Source organism: Sminthopsis crassicaudata, chromosome 3 (assembly GCF_048593235.1).
Source record: "Sminthopsis crassicaudata isolate SCR6 chromosome 3, ASM4859323v1, whole genome shotgun sequence".
Classification (NCBI taxonomy): Eukaryota; Metazoa; Chordata; class Mammalia; order Dasyuromorphia; family Dasyuridae; genus Sminthopsis; species Sminthopsis crassicaudata.
The window spans coordinates 375095976-375118079 of NC_133619.1; the positions used below are offsets into that span (position 1 = coordinate 375095976).

General features: G+C 33.2%; 1 protein-coding gene across 1 annotated transcript in view; it reads left to right on the forward strand.

Annotated features, from left to right (window-relative positions):
* Window positions 1-22104, forward strand: part of RAB3GAP1 (RAB3 GTPase activating protein catalytic subunit 1) — an 87624-nt gene that overhangs the window by 32206 nt on the left and 33314 nt on the right. The window contains exons 8-11 of the mRNA XM_074301897.1: window positions 10362-10461; window positions 16719-16800; window positions 17577-17645; window positions 20462-20535. Coding sequence (XP_074157998.1) covers window positions 10362-10461; window positions 16719-16800; window positions 17577-17645; window positions 20462-20535 — 325 coding nt within the window. The remainder of the gene's footprint in view (window positions 1-10361; window positions 10462-16718; window positions 16801-17576; window positions 17646-20461; window positions 20536-22104) is intronic.

The window sequence follows — 22104 nt, forward strand, 5'->3', positions numbered from 1 at the left end:
AGAATATAGTGGAGTTTCTCTTTACATCAGCTCAGAATTACTCACTTCAATATATTCGCCAGCCTCAGACTCCCTAATGATATAGATTACAGGAGGAATTATAAGCATGAACCACCACACATAACAAAATGAATCATTTCTGGGAATATTAAAAAGCCTTGAGAGATTGCTTGGCATAATAGACTGTATGTTGGCTTTGTAGCCAGGAAGAGTTGAATTCTATTCCTGTTTGCGACATATTCTGGCTATGTGACTTCTCCCCGCCACTAGTATTTTATATTTCCAAATATATGTTAAGATAGTTGGGTTTTTAAAATTTTATTTAGTATTTTCCCCAGTTACATTTAAAACAATTTTTGACATTTGTTTTTAAAATTTTTGAATTCCAGTTTCTCTCCCTTATCCCCACCCCAACTCCTGTTAAGAAACCGCATATAGTTATACAAAATGTTTTCATAAGTCATGTTGTGAAAGAAAACAGATTTCCCGCTCTAATAAAAAGAAACCCTCAAGAAAAATAAAGTTAAAAGAAAATGAGAGAGAGGAGAGGAGAGGAGAAAAGAGGAGAGGAGAGGAGAGGGGAGGAGAGGGGAGGGGAGGGGAGGGGAGGAAGGAAGAGTATACTTCAATCTATATTCAAGCACAATCAGTTCCTTCGCTGGGAATGGATAGGACTTTTCATAAGTCCTTCAGAGCACTTGTGGATTATTGTACTACTGAGAATAACAAAGTCATTTATATTTGGTTTATCCCAGAACATTGCTATGACTTTGTATACAGTACATTTCACTTTGCTTGTGTTCATGGAGGACTTTACAGGGTTTTTTCCTGAGAGCATCCTGCTCTGTTTCTTAGAGAACAATAATATTCCATCACAAATACGTGCCACAATTTATTTAGCCATTCCCCAATGGACAGCTCCTCAATTTCCATTTTTTTTTTTTTTTGCCCTGAGAAGAGAGTTGCTATAATTATTTTTTGTACACATTAGTCCTTTTCCTTAATAAAAAAAAAAAAAAAAAAATTCTCTTTTGGTATTCATGCCTAATAGTGGTGGTGTTAGATCAAAGTATATGCATGAATTTGTAGACTTTTGGGCAGAGATCATATCTTTTGAGTATTTATCAGTTGGGGCATGGCTCTTTTTTTTTTTTTTTTTTTTTTATGAATTTAACTCAATTTTGTCTATGTTTGAGAAACGAGGCCTTATTAGAGAAACTTGCTTCAAAATTATTTTTATAATTATTATTGCTAACTATTTCCCCCCTTTATTCTCTCTCTCTCTCTCTCTCTCTCTCTCTCAGTCCTGGAAAGTGCTAGGCTACTGACCAATTCTTCTCCCAGTATGCCTTCTCTTTTATCACCTTCCCCCTTCCTATATCTTATCCTATTTTCCTTCAGTATAAGATAGATTTTTATACTCATATTGAATGAATCTTATTCCCTCTTTGAGCTAGTTCAGATATAGAGTAAGGTTAGCTCACTCACCCTCTTCTCCATTGTAAAATTGTTTTCTTGCCTGTTTTCTTAAATGGCAGCTAATTTATACCATTTTACTTCTCCCTTTCCATTTCTCCCAGTATATTCCCCTCTGATCCCTTAATTTCATCATTTAAAAAATATATTATCCCTTTATATTCAACTCAAACCTCTGCCCTCTTACTCCTAACTGCCATAATAATGAGAAAGTTTTTTAATTACAAGGATCATCCTCCCATGTAGGAATGTAAACATAAAAACCTTATGAAATCCCTTATGATATCATTTTTCTCATTACTTCTTTATGTTTCTCCTGAGTCTTGTATTTGAAAAACAAATTTTCCATTCAGCTCTGGTCTTTTTATCATGATGCTTGAAAATTTTCCGTTTTATTGAATGTCCACCTTTTTCTCTGAAGAATTATACTCAATTTTTCTGGATAAATGATTCTTGTTTATAATCCTCACTCCATTCCTTTCTGAGTTATAATATTCCAAGCTTTCTGATCCTTTAAGATAAAAGCTGCTAAATCTTGTATATCCTGATTGTGGCTCCATTATATACACTTGAATCGTTTGTTTTTGTTTTTTTTTCTGTGTGATTGCAATATTTTTTCCTTGGCCTGGGAGTTCCAGAATTTGGCTATAATATTCCTGGGAGTATTCATCTTGAAATCTCTTTCAGGAGATGATCGGTGGATTCTTTCAATTTTTATTTTACCTTCTGGTTCTATCAAGACCGTTTTTCTTGAAAGATGATGTCCAGGCTCTTTTTTTTATTGTTACTTTCAGTCAGAACAATACTTTTTAAACTGTCCTTCCTGCATTTATTTTCAGGTCAGTTGTTTTTCTAATGAGATAGGTTCACATTTTTTTTCTCTTCTTCTTCTTTCTTCTTCTTCTTTCTTCTTCTTCTTTCTTCTTCTTCTTCTTCTTCTTCTTCTTCTTCTATTTTGCTTTATTTGATCTTGATTTCTTATAAAATCATTAACTTCCATTTGTACAATTCTAATTTTTTTAAGGAATTATTTTTCTCACTGAGCTTTTGTGCCTCTTTTCCCAATTGGCAAATTTTGTTTGTTTTTTTTTTTTTTAAGGCATTCTTCTCAATAGCTTTTTATATTTCCTTTTGGACCAATCAATTCGTTTCTTAATTTTTTCTCCATCTCTCTTACATGATTTTCAAAATTCCTTTTGAACTCTCCCATGGCCTGAGCCAAATTCTCATTTTTGTTAGAGATTTTGGATGAAAGAGCTTTGACTTTGTTACCTTCTTCTTTGACTTTGTTACCTTCTTCTGAGTGTGTGTTTTGATTTTCCTTGTCACCATAATAACTTTCAGTGGTCAGAAATTGTTTCTGTTGCCTGCTCATTTTCCTAGCCTATTACTCTGCTTAACTCTTTGTTAAAAGTAGGGCTGTGGGGGCGGAGCCAAGATGGCAGAGAAGATACACGCCACTGTGTAAGCTCCTTTCTTCCCTCACAACCAACTAGATTTAATCAGCCTCAGAAATAGCGTTGGACTGATAGAATCCACAAGGACTGGAAGCAGGACTTATCAGCTGAAGAGGATCTGGAGTTTCAGTGGGAAAGGTCAGCTCCCAGGGGAGGAAGAAGAGAGGCCAGCGCAGACGGTGGGGTAGTGGCACACTGCGCCGCTGGGGAGAGCTCTGGGATCACAGAATCCACTGACATAAAAGAATCTGGCACAGGCTGTTAGCTCTTCTCTGCTTATAAAACAGCAGTTCAGAAGAGAAATCTAAGCCACTCTAAAATTTAAAACCAGATTGGCTCTTCCCGGATCCCAGGAGTGACTTATCAGATCTCGGCACTGGGGGTTTGGCCGACATAGGCAACCCAGGATTTTACCTCGGGGTAGTTAAGAGATTGAAGAGTGGGAGGGGCGGTAACTCATAGTGCCTGGCTCGGCTGGCTGGAGGCTGTGGAACGGAAGTCCCAGAGAAGCAGAACCTTTGAACTAGGGACCGCGGTTTCTGGCAGACACTTACTTCCCAGTTTGAGCGCAGGGGCTTTTCAGATCACCTGCTGCAGACATCTACGCCCCACCAGGATGCATAGGCTAGGCTTTGAGTCGCCTTTACTGTTCAGTCTCAACCTCAGGGAAGCCGCTAAAACACAGCGCCCTCAGGGCACAGCAGTCCTGATCACCTCTGAGGCACTTCCAGGGAGGGGGTGGGGAATTCTCTCCCAGAGCTCTCTCTTAGCTCAGGCGCAGGGGCCGCTGCATCCATCCAGTCTGGGAGGAAGCTGGTAAAGAAATAAATAAATAATTTCCTACCCCAGGGACAGACCCCAAAAGATTTTTTAAGTATGAGCAAGAAGCCCAAAAAAACCATAGATTCCTTCTACACAGAGAAAGAACGGGTGTCCAACCCCGAGGAAGTTAACAGCAGAGAGTCAGCAGATAACAACCTAAAGGGGAACGATTCCTGCCCCCCATCACATAACTCTCCATGAAGAGACTATTAAAAAGTTAAGAGAGTTTGAAGAAAAATGGGGAAAGGAAAGGGAAGCTATGATAGAGAATAACAACGTTCTGAAATTGGAGTTGGAAAAAATAAAGAATTCACAGGAGATGCAGGGAAACAAAATTAGTGAATTAGAAAAGGTAAAAAAATCACAGGAAAATAGGATTTCTGAATTGGAGAAGATAAAAAAGTCCCAAGAAAATAGGATTTCTGAATTGGAAAAAGAAAATAATTCTCAAAAAAAAAAAAAAAATAGGGAAATGGAAAAAAATTCAATAGAGCAAAATAATTCATTTAAAAACGAAATTGGGCATTTACAAAAAGAACTAAAAACTGTGAAAGAAGAAAATAACTCCTTAAAAGTCAGGATGGAACAAATAGAAATGAATGATTCACAGAGAACCCAAGAATCAGTCAAACAAAACAAAAAAAATGAGAAGTTGGAGAACGTCAAATACTTACTGGGAAAATCTATAGACCTGGAAAATAGATCTAGGAGAGATAATCTGCGGATCATTGGACTTCCCGAAAACTGTGACTAAAAAAAGAGCCTAGATTCTATTTTACAGGAAATTATCAAAGAGAACTGTCCAGAGATAATAGAAACAGAGGGGAAAGTAGATGTTGAAAGAATTCATCAAACTCCTTCTGAAATAGACCCTAAAAAAAGAACACCACGGAATATTGTGGCTAAGCTGCAGAATCACCACACAAAGGAGAAAATCCTGCAAGCAGCTAGAAAACAACAATTTAAATACCAAGGTGCCACAATAAGGGTCACACAAGATCTGGCTGCCTCCACATTAAAAGATAGAAGGGCCTGGAACCTGATATTCCGAAAGGCAAAAGATCAAGGATTGCAACCAAGAATAAACTACCCAGCTAAGTTTAGCATCTTTTTCCATGGAAGAAGATGGTCATTCAATGAAATAGAGGAATTCCATATGTTTCTAAGAAAAAAACCAGACTTAAACAAAAAATTTGATCTACATCCACAAGACTGAAGAGAAACAGAAAAAGGTACACAGAACCCTTGAGAACTATATCTCTGTTGTGGGTATATAGAAAGTACGCATGGATAATTTGAATTTACTGATATAAAAGGAAAAAAAAAAGGAGGGGGTGTAGTAAAGGGAAGGGGGTAGTATCACAAAAAGGGGAGGGTGTGATAAAAAGAGGGAAACTACATCCCAGGAAGAGGCATAGAAAATACACCATATCTGAGTGAATTTAGAGAGGGGGAGAATCATTGTGTAAATCTTACTCTCATCAGAAGAGGCTTAAAGAGTAAATAATTGTCATATTTGTTTTTCAGAGAATTCTCTCTCACCTCATTAAAAGGGAGGAGAGGAAAAGGGAAAAGGAAAAGGAGAATAAGGGAAGGGACATGGAGGGAGGGGGGAGTGATACTAAAAAAAAAAAAAGGGAGGGCTGTGCGTCACAAGGGGGGGTCTATAAATTAAATATTGGAGAAGGGGTTCAGGGGTCCAGGGAAAAAGCATAATCTTGGGATAATATGATGGCAGGAAATACAGAATTAGTAATTTTAACTGTAAATGTGAATGGGATGAACGCTCCCATCAAACGGAGACGAATAGCAGACTGGATCAAAAATCAGAACCCTACAATATGTTGTTTACAGGAAACACACTTAAAGCAGAAAGATACATATAGAGTAAAGGTAAAAGGTTGGAGCAGAATCTATTATGCTTCAGGTAAAGCCAAAAAAGCAGGGGTAGCTATCCTTATCTCAGATCAAGCAAAAGCAGAAGTTGATCTAATTAAAAGAGATAAGGAAGGAAACTATATCCTGCTGAAAGGTAGCATAAATAATGAAGCCATATCGATATTAAACATATATGCACCAAGTGGTATAGCATCTAACTTTCTAAAGGAAAAGTTAAGAGAGTTGCAAGAAGAAATAGACAGTAAAACTATAATAGTGGGAGATTTCAACCTTGCACTCTCAGATTTAGACAAATCAAACCACAAAACAAACAAGAAAGAAATTTAAAAAGTAAATAGAACATTAGAAAAACTAGATATGATAGACCTTTGGAGAAAACTGAATGGCAATAGAAAGGAATATACTTTCTTCTCAGCAGTTCATGGATCCTATACAAAAATAGACCATATATTAGGACATAAAGATCTCAAAATTAAATGTAGGAAGGCAGAAATAATAAATGCCTTCTTCTCAGACCACAATGCAATAAAAGCTACATTCAGTAAAAAGTTAGGGATAAATAAACCAAAAAGTAATTGGAAACTGAATAATCTCATCTTAAAGAATGACTGGGTGAAAGAGCAAATTATAGAAACAATTAATAATTTCACCCAAGATAATGACAATGATGAGACATCATACCAAAATCTGTGGGATGCAGCTAAAGCAGTAATAAGGGGAAATTTTATATCTTTAGAGGCTTATTTGAAGAAAATAGAGAAAGAGAAGATTAACGAATTGGGCTTGCAACTTAAAAGGCTAGAAAAAGACCAAATTAAAAACCCTCAACCAAAAATCAAACTTGAAATACAAAAATTAAAAGGAGAAATCAATAATATTGAAAGTAAAAAAAACTATTGAATTAATAAATAAAACCAAGAGTTGGTTTTATGAAAAAGCCAATAAAATAGATAAACCTTTGGTAAATCTGATCAGAAAAAAGAAAGAGGAAAATCAAATTGTTAGTCTTACAAATGAAAAGGGGGATCTTTCCACCAATGAAGAGGAAATTAGAGAAATAATAAGGAGTTACTTTGCCCAACTTTATGCCAATAAATTTGATAACTTAAGTGAAATGGATGACTTCCTCCAAAAATATAGGCTTCCTAGATTAACAGAGGAGGAAATAAATTGCTTAAATAGTCCCATTTCAGAAAAAGAAATAGAACAAGCTATTAATCAACTCCTCAGGAAAAAATCCCCTGGACCAGATGGATTTACATGTGAATTCTACCAAACATTTAAAGAACAATTAGCCCCAATGCTATATAAACTATTTGAAAAAATAGGGAATGAAGGAGTCCTACCAAACTCCTTTTATGACACAGACATGGTACTGATACCTAAACCAGGTAGATCGAAAACTGAGAAAGAAAATTATAGACCAATTTCCTTAATGAATATTGATGCTAAAATCTTAAATAAGATATTAGCAAAAATCATCCCCAGGATAATACACTATGATCAAGTAGGATTCATACCAGGAATGCAGGGCTGGTTTAATATTAGGAAAACTATTAGTATAATTGACCATATTAATAATCAAATTAATAAAAACCATATGATCATCTCAATAGATGCAGGAAAAGCATTTGACAAAATCCAACATCCATTCCTACTAAAAACTCTTGAGAGTATAGGAATAAATGGATTATTCCTTAGAATAATCAGGAGCATATATTTAAGACCTTTAGTAAGCATAATATGCAATAGAAATAAACTGCAACCTTTCCCAGTAAGATCAGGAGTGAAACAAGGTTGCCCACTATCACCATTACTATTCAATATAGTACTAGAAATGCTAGCCTCGGCAATAAGAGCCGAGAAAGAGATTCAAGGAATTAGAGTAGGAAATGAGGAAATTAAACTATCACTTTTTGCAGATGACATGATGGTATACTTAGAGAACCCCAAAGACTCTGCTAAAAAGCTATTAGAAATAATTCAGAATTTTAGCAAAGTGGCAGGATACAAAATAAATCCACATAAATCCTCAGCATTCTTATATATCACCAACAAAATGCAACAGCAAGAGATACAAAGAGAAATTCCATTCCAAACAAATGTTGAGAGTATAAAGTATTTGGGAATCCATCTACCAAAGAATAGTCAGGAATTATATGAGGAAAAATTACAAAACACTTGCCACAAAAATAAAGTCAGATTTAAATAATTGGAAAGACATTCAATGCTCTTGGATAGGCCGAGCGAATATAATAAAGATGACAATACTCCCCAAACTATTATTTAGTTCTATACCAATCAGACTCCCAAGAAACTATTTTAATGACCTAGAAAAAATAACAAAATTCATATGGAAGAATAAAAGGTCGAGAATTGCAAGGGAACTAATGAAAAAAAAGTCAGAGGAAGGTGGTCTAAGTGTACCTGATCTAAAGCTATATTATAGAGCAGCAGTCACCAAAACCATTTGGTACTGGCTAAGAAATAGAATGGTAGATCAGTGGAACAGATTAGATACAAAGGACAAAAAAGGGTACATCTATAGCAATCTAATCTTTGACAAACCCCAAGATACCAACATTAGGGACAAAAATTCATTATTCGCAAGAAACTGTTGGGAAAACTGGAAATTAGTATGGCAGAAATTAGATATGGACCCACACTTAACACCATATACCAAGATAAGATCAAAATGGGTCCATGATTTAGGCATAAAGAATGAGATCATAAATAGATTAGAGGAACAGAGAATAGTCTACCTCTCAGACCTGTGGAGGAGGAAGGAATTTATGACCAGAGGAGAACTAGAGATCATTATTGATCACAAAATAGAAGATTTTGATTACATCAAACTAAAAAGTTTCTGTACAAACAATACTAATGCAAACAAGATTAGAAGGGAAGTAACAAATTGGGAAAATATTTTTAAAAGGAAAGGTTCTGACAAAGGTCTCATTTCCAAAATATATAGAGAACTGACCCTGATTTATAGGAAACCAAACCATTCTCCAATTGATAAATGGTCAAGGGATATGAACAGACAATTCTCAGATGATGAAATTGAAACTATTTCCACTCATATGAAAGAGTGTTCCAAATCACTACTGATCAGAGAAATGCAAATTAAGACAACTCTGAGATACCACTACACACCTGTCAGATTGGCTAAAATGACAGGAACAAATAATGATGAATATTGGAGGAGATGTGGGAAAACTGGGACACTGATACATTGTTGGTGGAGTTGTGAAAGAATCCAGCCATTCTGGAGAGCATTCTGTTTTTGTTTGCTCTTCTTGTCTTCCCCCCTCCCCCCTTTCTGGATATTTTATATGTTAAACAGAGCAGCCTATCATACTAAATAAGGAGTTAACATGTGATATGAGAGATCATTTTGCTATAGTGGACTTAGAATGAGAAAGACCTATGTTCATATCCCATCTATGCTCTTTACTACTTTACTTGTGACCTTAGATAACCTCTCTTGATTTTTAGTTTTTCTGACCTATAAAAATTAGACTAATATTAATTACCTCATAATGTTATTTTTGAGGAGAAGACCTTTAAAATATAAAAGGTCAGGGATTAGGATTAGATGTGTGATTTTTTTTTTTCATTACTGCAGAGAACTCCCAGATGAAGAAATTCCTGCTACCAAAGCAGATCAACTGCTTTGCAACTTAGAGAGTGACCTTAAGCATAGGGTTTAAATGGCTTGCCCAGGGTTATACAACTAGGTATAGGAGGTAGGACTTGAACCTAAATCTTCTTGGCTTGAAGTCTTGCTTTGTTCACTACACAGCTTTTGACATTAAAATGTATGTATGTGTTGTTACTTGCTTGTTCCAATCTGAAAATTCAATTTTATGATGAATAAAATTAATTTTTTTTCCTGTGGGGGGGAAAGGATCCCTGCTACTGTTGGAGATTATTTTGTTATTATTATTAGGTATTGTAATATTTTTCTTTTAAATATTCTCATGATTGGATCTTGATTAGTCATCCATCAAGGAAATTTAAGAACAGGGAAAGTAGACAGAGTAAGTAATTTAGTCAAGAAAAGGATTATTATTTTATTGGGCCCAGTGTTATATTATATATCAGTGACATTTGAAAGATTGTGGAGAATAGGCTCTTCACTACAAGACTGGAGAAGACTAATCTGACAGAATATGATGTCACTGTAAATAGTTTGCCTAGATTTTAGCAAACTGATGGCAATATAAGCTAGATGGTGGTAGTTAGATGGATTCTAAAACTTTTGAATGCCTGTGTACATAGAGGAGTCCTTACTGATTTCTTGTGACTTTGGAAGAAGTGTTCTAGTGGAGTGCTCCCTGGGCCCCACAATCTGTGCTTTATTTATCCTTTACTGTTATTGAACAGTATGATGAAATTTTCATCAGTGCCTTGAAGACATAATTGCCAGCTCTGTAAGACTTGAAGATAACAAGAAAAGCTTGGAGGTACCACTAATATACCTGGAAATAGAGCCATCATAGAAAGAGATCTCAATAGATTATACAATGGACTAAATGTAATAAAATGAAAATTTAATAGGAATAAACATACAATATTACATATGGGTATAAGAAGTCAACTTCATAGGAATAGGTGATTTATTTCACAATCACTATTTATATGATGTTACATAAAAAAAAAGTTAGTATTCACACGATGCCTATTTTTGCATTAATTTTCCAGGGATGTCCTTTAACACCATTGCCGCCAGTTAGCATAGCTATTCGATTTACTTATGTTCTTCAGGACTGGTTACAATACTTTTGGCCTCAACAGCCACCTGGTAAGAAAATATAACTTTTTTCTTTGATTATGTTTCAATTATCTTAGTGAAAAGATTAATATTAAAATATTTTCATTCTGTCAGAATTTTACAAGAATTGGTTATATGTTATACTTTTTAATCTTTTATATAATATATCTGATTTCATTGTGTTCTTGATCACTTTCATCCTTTTTTACTTGAAAAGCTCTGTTTGGATTATTTGTTGTCTTAAGGAGGGAGGAAGTAACACAAAAGTTTTACAGAAATGAATGTTGAAAACTATCTTTACATGTATTTGGAAAAGTGCTATTGAACATTTTTTAAAAACTCTGTTGTTCTTAAATTGGGGTGCTATATTTGCCTTACATTTGACAATTTGTCTTTGGAACCTAATTTTTTATAGAAATCACTCTTCCACTATAAACTGGCAAGCAATAAATGATTAATATTATATTCTAAAAAAGAAAACAGGTACATACATACTTATTGATGATAAGGAAATTGTATACATATAACTATAGTAGGTAGTCTTTGAAAGTTTTTTGTGGCCTGCAGTTTTATAGTCCTTCAGCTACCCTATAAAAGTAAAGATTTTAAAAGATAGAAGTAAAATCACAATGGGTATCCATTGAGAATAACTGTGCAGACGCTCTAAAAAGGAATGTCATGTGTGAGGAACAGTAAGAAGCTCAGTCTGGCTAGATTGTAGTTGCAAGAAAGTAATCCCTAATAAGGCTGTAAAAGCAATTTATAGTCAGGTTGTGAAGGATCTAAAATACCAGAGGAGTTTATATTTGATCTTAGAGGCAGTATGGAACCACTAGAGTTTATTATTTTGGGGGGTGGCATAATCAGACTTATAAAAATCATTTGGACTGATGTGTGGAGGATGGATTTGAGAGGGGAAAGAACAAGCAACCCCATTAGTAGATTATTGCAGTAGGTAAAGTTTTTGAGGCCAGAGTTGGGTTTGTGGATATGTGAATATAGAGGAGAAAGAAGGATAAGAAGTTTGGTGCCTAAAGGATGATGTTGCATTTGATATAAATAGGGAAATTCAGAAGAGGAGTGAATTTTGAACAAAAATTAATTCTGTTTTAGACATGTTGATTTATGTGTTACAAGACAGATACAGTAATTTGAAATGTCTAATAAGCAAGTGGTGTTGTATATCAGCAAATCAAGAGAGAGACTAGGGTTAGAGGGTCGTTTTTGCATAGAGGTGATATTTAAAGGAGTTCTTGTGGTCCTGAAGAGAGCATAATGAAAGGCAGGAGGAGAGCCAGAATAGAGCAGTGTCCTCAAATTGAGGAAGGAGAAAGTATCCAGAAGGAGAAGGTTATCAACAGTATCCACTGCCATAAAGAAATCAAGAAGAATAAATTTTTTCACTATTTCCTTTGAGATTCTTGACTTTTTATTCTTCCAGGCGAATTCTATTATTTTTCCCCTGGCTCTATAAAGTAATACATTGATAGTTTGATTGGTATGGCACTGAATAAATTATTAATTTAGATAGTATTGTTCCTTTTACTATATTGACATAGACTCCTCATAAGCAGTTGCTATTTTCCCAATTAATTAGATCTGCATTTGTATAAACAGGATTTTATGATTGCATTTATATAATTCCTGTGTGTGTCTTAGCAAGTAGCTTCAAATCTTATATATTCTGTAGTTATTTGAAATGGAATTTCTCAGTAACTTCTTTTTCTGTTTCTTCCTTCTGAGTTATGTTAGTATTATACACAATCGCTAATGATATATGACTTCATATGCTATTTTATACATTCAGATTTTATATTATATAACTTTTCTGATTAGTCGGGGGGGTTTTTCCAATAAGTTTTTTGACTCATTAGGGTTCTCTAAATAAACCATCATATCATCTACAAGAAGTGATTGTTTTGTTACCTCTTTGTCTTTATTATCTACTTATTTTTCTTGTCTCAGAATGTTAGCTAGCATTTCTAGTACTGTCTGTGCTTTACCCCAATCTTATTGAAAAGGCCTAATTTATTTCCACTAAATATAAGGCTGTGGCTGTTGGTTTATTTTATTTTAATTAAATTTTTTTCAATTTGCAAAAATCTACTATTTCTTCCTACCTCCCCTTTCCCAACTAAAAATAAATGAAAAACAAAACTCCTATTAAAAATTGTGTAATTAAGCAAAATAAATTTCTGTATTGGCTATGTCTAATAAAGTTGTGTCTGTATATACACACATATATGCAGACCACACACATACCCTCTAAAGTCTTTCATCTATCTAGAAGTGAGCAGCACATTTTGCCAGTAATCCTTTAGAATTGTTGTTGATCTGTATGCCAAGTTTGAATCAGCTTTGATCCTCTGATTTCCTTAGTAACCTCTGCCCCTCTGATTAGATCCTCTCACCTAGAGAGCAGAGCCTTGGGCTCTAGGGCCTTCATTTAAAGAAGAGACCTAGTCTCCCCATTTCCCTAGTAATTACAGTTACTTTTGGCCTTATTTGTCCTTTCCCATCCTTTTCCCACCCTGGATACTTCTCTTTATCCATCTCCTCACACTCTCTTTCCTTTACTTCTCAACTTCTTATTGTATGTTATCTTCCCCAGTTCTATTGTAAGCTGCTTGAGACCATGTATTGTTTTTATTTTTATTTTTTGTGGGGGGGATATCTCTTTGTATCTCCAGTGCTTTGTGCAGTATCTAGCACATAATAAATAAATAATTAAAAAATTAATAATTTTTTTTATTATTAACAATTGAACAGAAATCTTAAGACATCAAAATTATTTGTCTTCACAGTATTGTTATCATTATATAAATTATTCTACTAATGTTCGTTTCACTTTCAACCAGTTCATACAAGTCTCCCCATAGTTTTCTGAAATTATCCTCTTCATAATTCCTTATAGCACAATTGTGTTCCATCACATTTATATACCATAATTTGTTTAGCCATCCCTCAATTGATGTATATACTTGTCAGATTCCTGTTTTTTGCCATTATAGATATTTGTACATATTCAAGTTAAATTTTGTTTTGCTTATGCTAATCCTTTCCTTAATCTGTACTCCTTTCCTTTTCTTCCTCCTATATCACTATTGAATGAAATGGATTTCTGTGCAGTTCTTTGTGTGTATATTCACATATCTATACATATATATGTACTAAAAAAGATGCATATGAACATTCTTTCTTTGACCAATTCAGATGAAAGTGAATCAGCTGTTCTTTCTACCTTCTTGTCTGTATAGACAGCACTGTTTTTTGTTTTTGTTCTTTTCTCAAGAAGTCTTGGAAATCTTTATTTCATTAAATGTAACTTTTCTATTGTAGGATTATATTTAGTTTTGCTCTGGCAAGTTTTTTTGGGGGGGGGGGTGTAGGTCTAAATTTTTTTTTTTTTTTTTTTGGTCTTATAGAGATGGCTGCTGAATCTTATGATTCTGGTTGTGTTTCCTTGATGTTTGAATTCTTTTTGGCTGCTTGGAAGTATTTTTTTTTTCCCTTTGACCTGGAAATTTTAGATTTTGACTTTTAATTTTTCTGGGAGTTTTTATTTTACATTGGCCAGTAATTTTTTTCTGTTCTCAGCTTCTAAGGCCTATGGCAGTTTTCTTTTGTGATTTTTTTGAAATAGTTTTTAGGCTTTTTTGGGGGGGGTTGTTTCTGACTTTTCAGATAGCCCAGTGATTTTTTTCTTGATCTATCTTCCACTTATTTGTTTTCACTATATATCTTATATATATATATATTTTTTTTTACAGTCTTTTGACTGCATTTTAATATATCTTTTCTCATGGAGTTACTGGTTTGCATTTAGTCCAATCTAATTTTCAGGGAATATATTGCTTGGGCAAAGGTTTTATAATACACATTGTAAGCTATTTCCTTTCTAATTCTTTCCTAATATCACTTTCATTGTTTTCCCAATTTTAAATTTTTCATATCTTCCAAGAATTCTAGATGAATTCGTCCTCAAGCTAAACACAAGGAAACTAGTATTTGAAAAAAAAAAAAAACTGCTGGGAAAATTGGACATTATTAACGTAGTATTATTATTAACATAAATTAATCTAATTTAACCATGCCTTGACTACAATCTCACCCTGAATCTTCACTTATATAGTGTCTCATATTTCAGACTAACAAATTCCAAATGCACACATGAAATGCACACATATCTATATGAAAGATTAAATCATAAACAAATTATGGGGAAAAAAAAACTTACCTGTCAGAGATATACTCAAAGGACAAGATAAAAATTTATAACCAAACAAGGAATAGAAAATATCAAGGAAGATGGGATATTATGATTATATAAAATTTAAAAATTTTGTGCAAACAAATCTAATAAAGTCTCTATTGAAAAAAATATTTTCAGTGAATTTCTCTGAGACAGATCTTAATTCATAGATTTGCAAAAAATGGATTCAAATTTAAAAGAAAAATAGCTGTTATCAGATCATTGTATTTTTAGTTTTACTTAACTGTTATGCTTTGTGATAAGAAACCTCTCAAGAAGTAGGAGTAATCTATAGGTATATGTAAATTAAAAATAAAACATTAATAAAATTTTTAAAAGAATAAAGAACTCAGGGGCAGCTAAGTGATACAGTGGATAGAGCATCAGCCCTGAAGTCAGGAGGACCTGAGTTCAAATTTGACTTCAGACACTTAACACTTCCTAGTTGTGTGACCCTGAGCAAGTTATTTAACCCCAATTGCCTCAGCCAAAAAAAAAAAAAAAAAAAAAAAGCACATTGAATGGTCTCAAATGTTACAGTAAAGTAAGAGATGAGCTATTCTGCTAAAAAAGAAAGGGAAGTGATACAGGTGGTGGAGGATTAAGGATAAGAGGCTTGCAAATGCTTTTGTGGGGAATGAGATAAAAAAAAAATAATGAAGGAAGAATAAAATAATTTATTTATTTTAGTGAGGGCCTAATTAAGTTGAATATTAGTTCCCATCAAAATAGCTGGCCAGACAAACTACAAAACATGTTTTCTTTAGAAAGAATTTTTAAATCAAGGAAAACTTTTCTAAAGCTATATTTAGTTTGCTGTTTTTAATTAATGTACAATGTGCCTTTTAGATTTTTGTATCTCTATTAAAAAGTCTACATTTTGTGATAATTGTTAATTATTGTTCCAGTTGTTAATGTAAATATTAATTTAATATAAAATAATGTAAAAAATAATGAAAATTGAATAAATTGGCTTTTAATAAATTCTTATGAACCAAGCAATCAATTAAACTGCAGAAATTAACTGAATTAGAGGACTTCTTAATTTTAGTTATTCATTTCATTATTCCTTCCATGACAGTGGATGATTGTCAAAGATGATTTTTACCAAATCAGAATGTATCAAAACTAAACAATAAGCTTTGATTTTAGGAATTTCCATTGCATTTCATATAATTACAAATTACACATTACTTCTAAAAAGAAGTAAATTATTTTGATAAATATATTCAAAAGGATTAGGTTCTTTTAATGTATGGAATATTTGTTACATGTCTTACAGTTGACTCACCGAAATAGTAACTTTAGACTTTAAATCAATATGCAGAATTAGCAGTTATCTTTACAGTGGGAAAAAAATTTTATTTGTACTTTCAGTTATATTATACTCTGGTGTAGTTTTGTTTTGTTTTTTTAATTTTGTTTCTTTGTCAGGCAGTTGGGGTTAAGTGACTTGCCCCAGTTTAAGGATTAAGTCACACATCTAATAAATGTTGTATTAAGTGTCTGAGATCATATTGTACTCTCAATCAGAAAATGTTCGTGTTATTTTCATTACTAAAGAATGTTGATTTTGGTCTGATTCTTTATAAAACATTCTAGAATGAAATAATATGAATAAAGTGCTTTGTAAAAGCAGGAACATGTAAGTTCAAACCAGCTTTAGACATTTACTAGCTAGATTACCCTGGACAACATAAACTTTGTCTCACTTTTCTCCTTTGAAAAGTGAGCATAATTATAGCTAGTACCTACCACCCAAGTTGTTATGAGGATCAAATGAGATAATATTGTAAAGCATTTAGCATCTAATCAAATAGATTATTTGGATTATTTTATAGTAGTGAAGCCTAAAGTACTTGCAGGCTAGAGAGTACGATTTTAGGTTATCGTGTACATGTAAATAATTTTATATTGTAGAAATAGAACATTTGTCTTTTAAAGACTTAATTTAAATAGCCTAGGTTTCCTATCTCTCTATATTTAACTAAATCCCATATTATGGATTTTTTTTTTTTTTTTTTGTTAAAATCAGATATAGATGCCATTGTTGGAGGAGAAGTTGGAGGCTTAGAATTTGGGAAGTTACCATTTGGTGCCTGTGAAGATCCAATTAGGTAAAAATATGTCCTAACCATTTAAATTGTAGCTCCAAATCAAGATGTTTAATCAATGTCAATAGATTCTCTCTGGGTGACACTGCCACCTACTGGACTGAATAATATCCTGGGAATAGTCATCTAAGATTCTGGTTACATTGGATTTTTTTTGTGATTATTGAGAAGTTATTATTTAATATTTAAGAGATTTCTGTAATAATTCAGCGATTATGTTTTATTCTAGCCATACAGGCATACAGACAGATTTGAATTCTTTTAAATGGTTCATACTTTTGGATATGACCTTAGAAAAGAAAGATCTAGCAGTCACTTAACCAAAGAGGCATATGTTTTTTAATGATATGGAGAGTGACCAATATTATTTTAGTAATAATGAAAGGAACTATTTCTGAAAAAGTTGTTTTGTTTTAAATGTAACAGTGATGAGGTTAAGAAATAACAAGACAATAAAGAAGTAATAATTAAAGGGAAAGAAGAGGAAAACAGTGAGGAAAGGAAATATAGATACTTTATGAGAAGCAAAAATGGTATAGGTAAGATGATTTTTCTAAGCTTCTTTTATCTACTTTTCTCAAGATGTTACAGATAACCATCCAGAGATTAGGAAGTGATCCCTGAGATAATAAAGAATAGGATAGATATTTGAGAATTTAGACCAAAAGTTGAACCCAAAAAGAACAAATTTAATAGCTATAAACATGTAGTAGCTCACACAGTGATAAATCTGAAATCTTATATAACTCCTATTTATTGACCTTTTAAATTTATTTTAGTGAACTCCATTTAGCAACTACATGGCCTCACCTCACTGAAGGAATCATTGTGGATAATGATGTTTACTCGTAAGTGTGTTCATATTAATGAATTAATCCTAAATACTGTAATATTAAAGTTAATTGCCATATATTTTTACGAGTTCATTTTTTCTATATTTCTTTTTATTTTAAAATTGGTCAAATCAGTGCAACCAGAGATAATATTGTTCAAGGATCCTTTGATTGTCATTATCCAGTAAAACATACTTGCAGACAGTGTTTTCCTTTTTCACTATTTAGATGCTAACTTCTTATGCCCTATTCAGAGTCCAATTGAAAAAAGATTCTCAGATACTTCTCATTATGAATTATATTGTGCTGATGGGATCAAAACTCAAAGTACTGTATGTCCTTCTGTGTGATATGTAACCTGAATGAGATATGTAATCATTCATAAAAAATTAGCTTAGTAGTCCATCGACAAAAAACCAAGTGAATGAAGCCATACTTGGCTTATAAGAGGCAGTTGGATGGGCAGCCCAATAAACTAGTACAAAATACAAATATTTTGAACAGGTATTGAAGATGAATAATAACACTGGGCCCAGAAAAGCATAGAAGCAGAGGGACAGACTGGAATGCATTTGAGAAGTTTAAAAATGCTTTAGCAATGCCAAATTCCCCAGGTCTATCCAGTAACATTCTACATGTCATATCTTTATATTGTTATCAAAAAGGCAATGCAAAAATGTGCAAAAGAAAAGTATTCTACCTCTTGCAAGAACCACCAAAGTCATTGAAACAAACTGTTTCAATGCCTCTTTAAAAAAAAAAAAATCTGTTTTCCTTCTGATACTTTATGATTATAAATCACAAAGTATGATGATCCCTGAAGAAGAATCAAAATCAAAGGTGATATAGAAGCATGTGGTAAGCATAAGGCTTCAAAATATTGTCAGTAGTGACTGTAGAATAAGAGATAAAATACTAGAAATATATAATCTGAAAAGCAGGTGACCCTGTTAAAGTGAAAACACAGAAATAATGAATTGGACAGACCCAATAATTACTGCTATTCAAACAGTGTTTCAGAAAAATAACTAAAGAGTGAATTCCAGCAAATAAAGCAGATTATTTCGAAATAGAAATTTTGGAAGATTTATGGGAAGATATTTGTTGACTGTGATATATTGATTATTCCTATTTCTTCTATCTATATTGACTATTCTGCATTATGATTGACTTTGCCTTATTTTTTAAATAAAGAATTGTATTTAAGATTTAATAGTGTCATCATTATAAGTGGCTAGTTTTGTGTAAATAGTATTGCGTGTTTGGGGATTCAAGAGGCTAAGATCTTAGACGTGAGTAGAGTATTATATTCTCTCATAGCAAGCTTATTTCTGTAACCTTAAGAGAGTTTGAGTCTAACCACATGTTAGTGGTCCTTCTCAGGAAATCCAGATCACCACTATGGGAAGAGATTAGGCGCAGTGGTCCTCAAACTTTTTAAATAGGGGGCCAGTTCACTGTCCCTCAGACTGTTGGAGGGTCGGACTATAGTAAAAACAAAAACTCACACTGTCTCTGCCCCTCAACCCATTTGCCATAACCTGGTGGGCCTTATAAACGTCCTCAACAACCACATCTGGCCTGCAGGCTGTAGTTTGAGAACCCTTGGATCATTAGGGCGAATGCTAGTCCAGAGAGTGACCCTCATTCTATGAGGAAAATTCCAGACTAGGTATGTCATGAAGCTATTAAATGTAAAAAAATCAATTATTTATGGAAATTGAATTTGTTTTGGTAGCAGGGGGAAATTGCCTAAAAAGAAATCTGGGTTGCACAAGAAACCATGAAGTGACAGTAATTATTAGAATGTTTTGGAATAGTATCAAGACATATATGGAATTCTATGATAAAACAAATGTAATATCTAGTCCAATGATGTAGAAAACTAGTTGAAAATTGTGGGAAGGATTTTTCTGGGAAGGATGTGCTTAAAGAGAAAGACAGTTTGTTTCAATGACTTTGGTGGTTTTTGCAAGAGGTAGAATTCTTTTGCACATTTTTGCATTGCCTTTTTGATAGCAATATAAAGATATGACATGCAGAATGTTAGTGGATAGATCTGGTTGTCTCGCTTTGCTTTTTTGGTCATCCTTAAAGATGGTGAGTCATCATAAGATACAATGGTAATACAAAAAGTAGTTATTTTTGGATTTTAATTCTAAAGATCTAAATTCGTATCCTGGCTCTGCTACTTACTAGTTATGGGACTAAGAATTCACTTCACCTCAAGGAACTTCAGTTTCCTTAACTATATAATAATTCATCTCAGAGGGTTGTTAGGATAAAAATGCTTTTATAAACTTTAAAATATGATGTAACGTGAATTACCCCAAAATTATCTAAATACATAGAATTATATGGTAGCTATTCTGATTTTAATATATTGCTTTTTTTCTTACATCATGACATAAAAAGAACTATGATTTTATCTTTTTGGGAATTCTAGGTTGATATAGATTCCAACCATCTAAAACAGTCCTTGAAGTTCAAAAAGATTAATTGATTTCCTATGATTAGTTAAGGTTAAAAATGAGATTTGAATTAAGATTTTTCTGACTTCTAAGTCAGAAAATCATCATCATTACCATGATTGCACCATACTTTTTTAATACAGTTTTTTTAGCCTTTAAGCTTAAGCATGGTTGTGTGCCATATTCCCCCCCCTCCTTTTTCTTAGCTAAATAGCATATATTTTATATGCTAGATTACTAATGAAATTAAGAAAATTATTGGCATGTGTATTTTTCTACTTAATATGTCACTGAACTGAATTTTGATATGTTTTTAGAATTCCTAAGATGATCATAATTAGCATATTTGTGTGTTTTTAGGGATCTGGATCCTATTCAAGCTCCTCATTGGTCTGTGAGGGTTCGAAAAGCTGATAATCCTCAATGTTTGCTAGGTAAGAAATTTTGCTTTCTTTCTTGATATTTTCCATTAATCTTCTCCCATCTTCTAAACCTAGAACCTTGGAATCATCTTAAATTCATTTTTTGAACAAATCAAACTCTAGCCATTTTTTTTTAAAAATAGTAATTTTAATAAGCACTTTAAAAACACAATAATATAAATAAATAAGCACAAATTAAAGAAGAAAATTGTACATGTGCCCTTAACATTCAACAAAGGATAACCAAATTTATTAAAAATAACAAAATAAAGCAGAAAATGCTTTTGTGTCTAAAGTTCTGCTGCTTTGTTTTTTCCTTTTTTCTTTATGGTGGTTATAAATTTCTGGCCCAATTCAGCTTTGATTCTATTACGTACTTTCCCCCACATTTCCTTATATGCTTCATATTTTTTCTTTTCAAAGTTCTATAATATTTCATTACATTAATGTACCAACATGTCATTAGACATAGAAGTTATTTCCAAGGTTTTATTACAAATACAGAAATTATGCATTTTTGTACAGGTTTCTGTATTTTCATACAGATAGGCCTTTCTTTCTTTTTTTCCTCTGCTCTCCCTCCCTCTCTCTCCCCCTCTCCCTCTCTCCTTCTGCTTCTCCCTCTCCCCTTCTGCTTCTCCTTCTCCCTCTCCCCTTCTGCTTCTCCTTCTCCCTCTCCTTCTCCTTCTCCCTCTCCCTCTCCCTCTCCTTCTTCGTCTCCCTCTCTCTCTCCCTCTCCTCTTTGTTTCTTTCTTGATATTTTGGAAGAAGTCCTAGAAGCGGAATGTCTGGGACAAAAGGATATAACTCACTTTGATTTTATATATAGTCATGTTTTCTCCAAATTGATTATACCAGTCACAGTTCTACTGGTATTGTAACAGAATGTCTATTTACTTAAGCCCCATCAACATTGCATTTTATAATTTGTTGCTATTTTTGTTGTGATATCCTTGTGTATCTGTTTTTCCATATGAATTTATGACTAATTCATTGGTATATTTTATTGTAATGTTATTAAATTTCTAAGTTAACTTGGCAGATATTAGTACATTTTTCAACCTTTTAGATTACATGTCAAAACAATTTTTAATTTTTTAAAAAATTTTTAGTTCCAAATTGTCTCTTCCTTTCTGTCCTTCCACTCTCCAAGATGGCAGGTAATTACCATATAAAACATTTCCGTATTCATCATGTTGAAAAAAAAAATAAAGCCACTTCCCCTAACCCCCCAATTATAGAAAGTTTATAGAAAAAGAAGCATGTTTTGAACTGCATGCAGAACAATCATTCTTTCTCTGGAGGTAGATAATAGCATTTTTCATCATAAATCCTTCAGAATTGTTTTGGATCACTGCATTATTGAGAACAGCTAAGTCATTCACAGTTGATTATAGTACAGTATTGCTATTACTTTGTACAGTGTTCTCTTGGCTCTATTCATTTTACTTTGCATCAGTTTATATAACCTTTTCAGGTTTTGTTTTTTTTTTTAAAGCAATCTGGTTGTCATTTCTTAAAGCAAAATAGTATTTCACATTAATCATATACTATAGCTTATTCAGCTATGGGTCCTTTTCA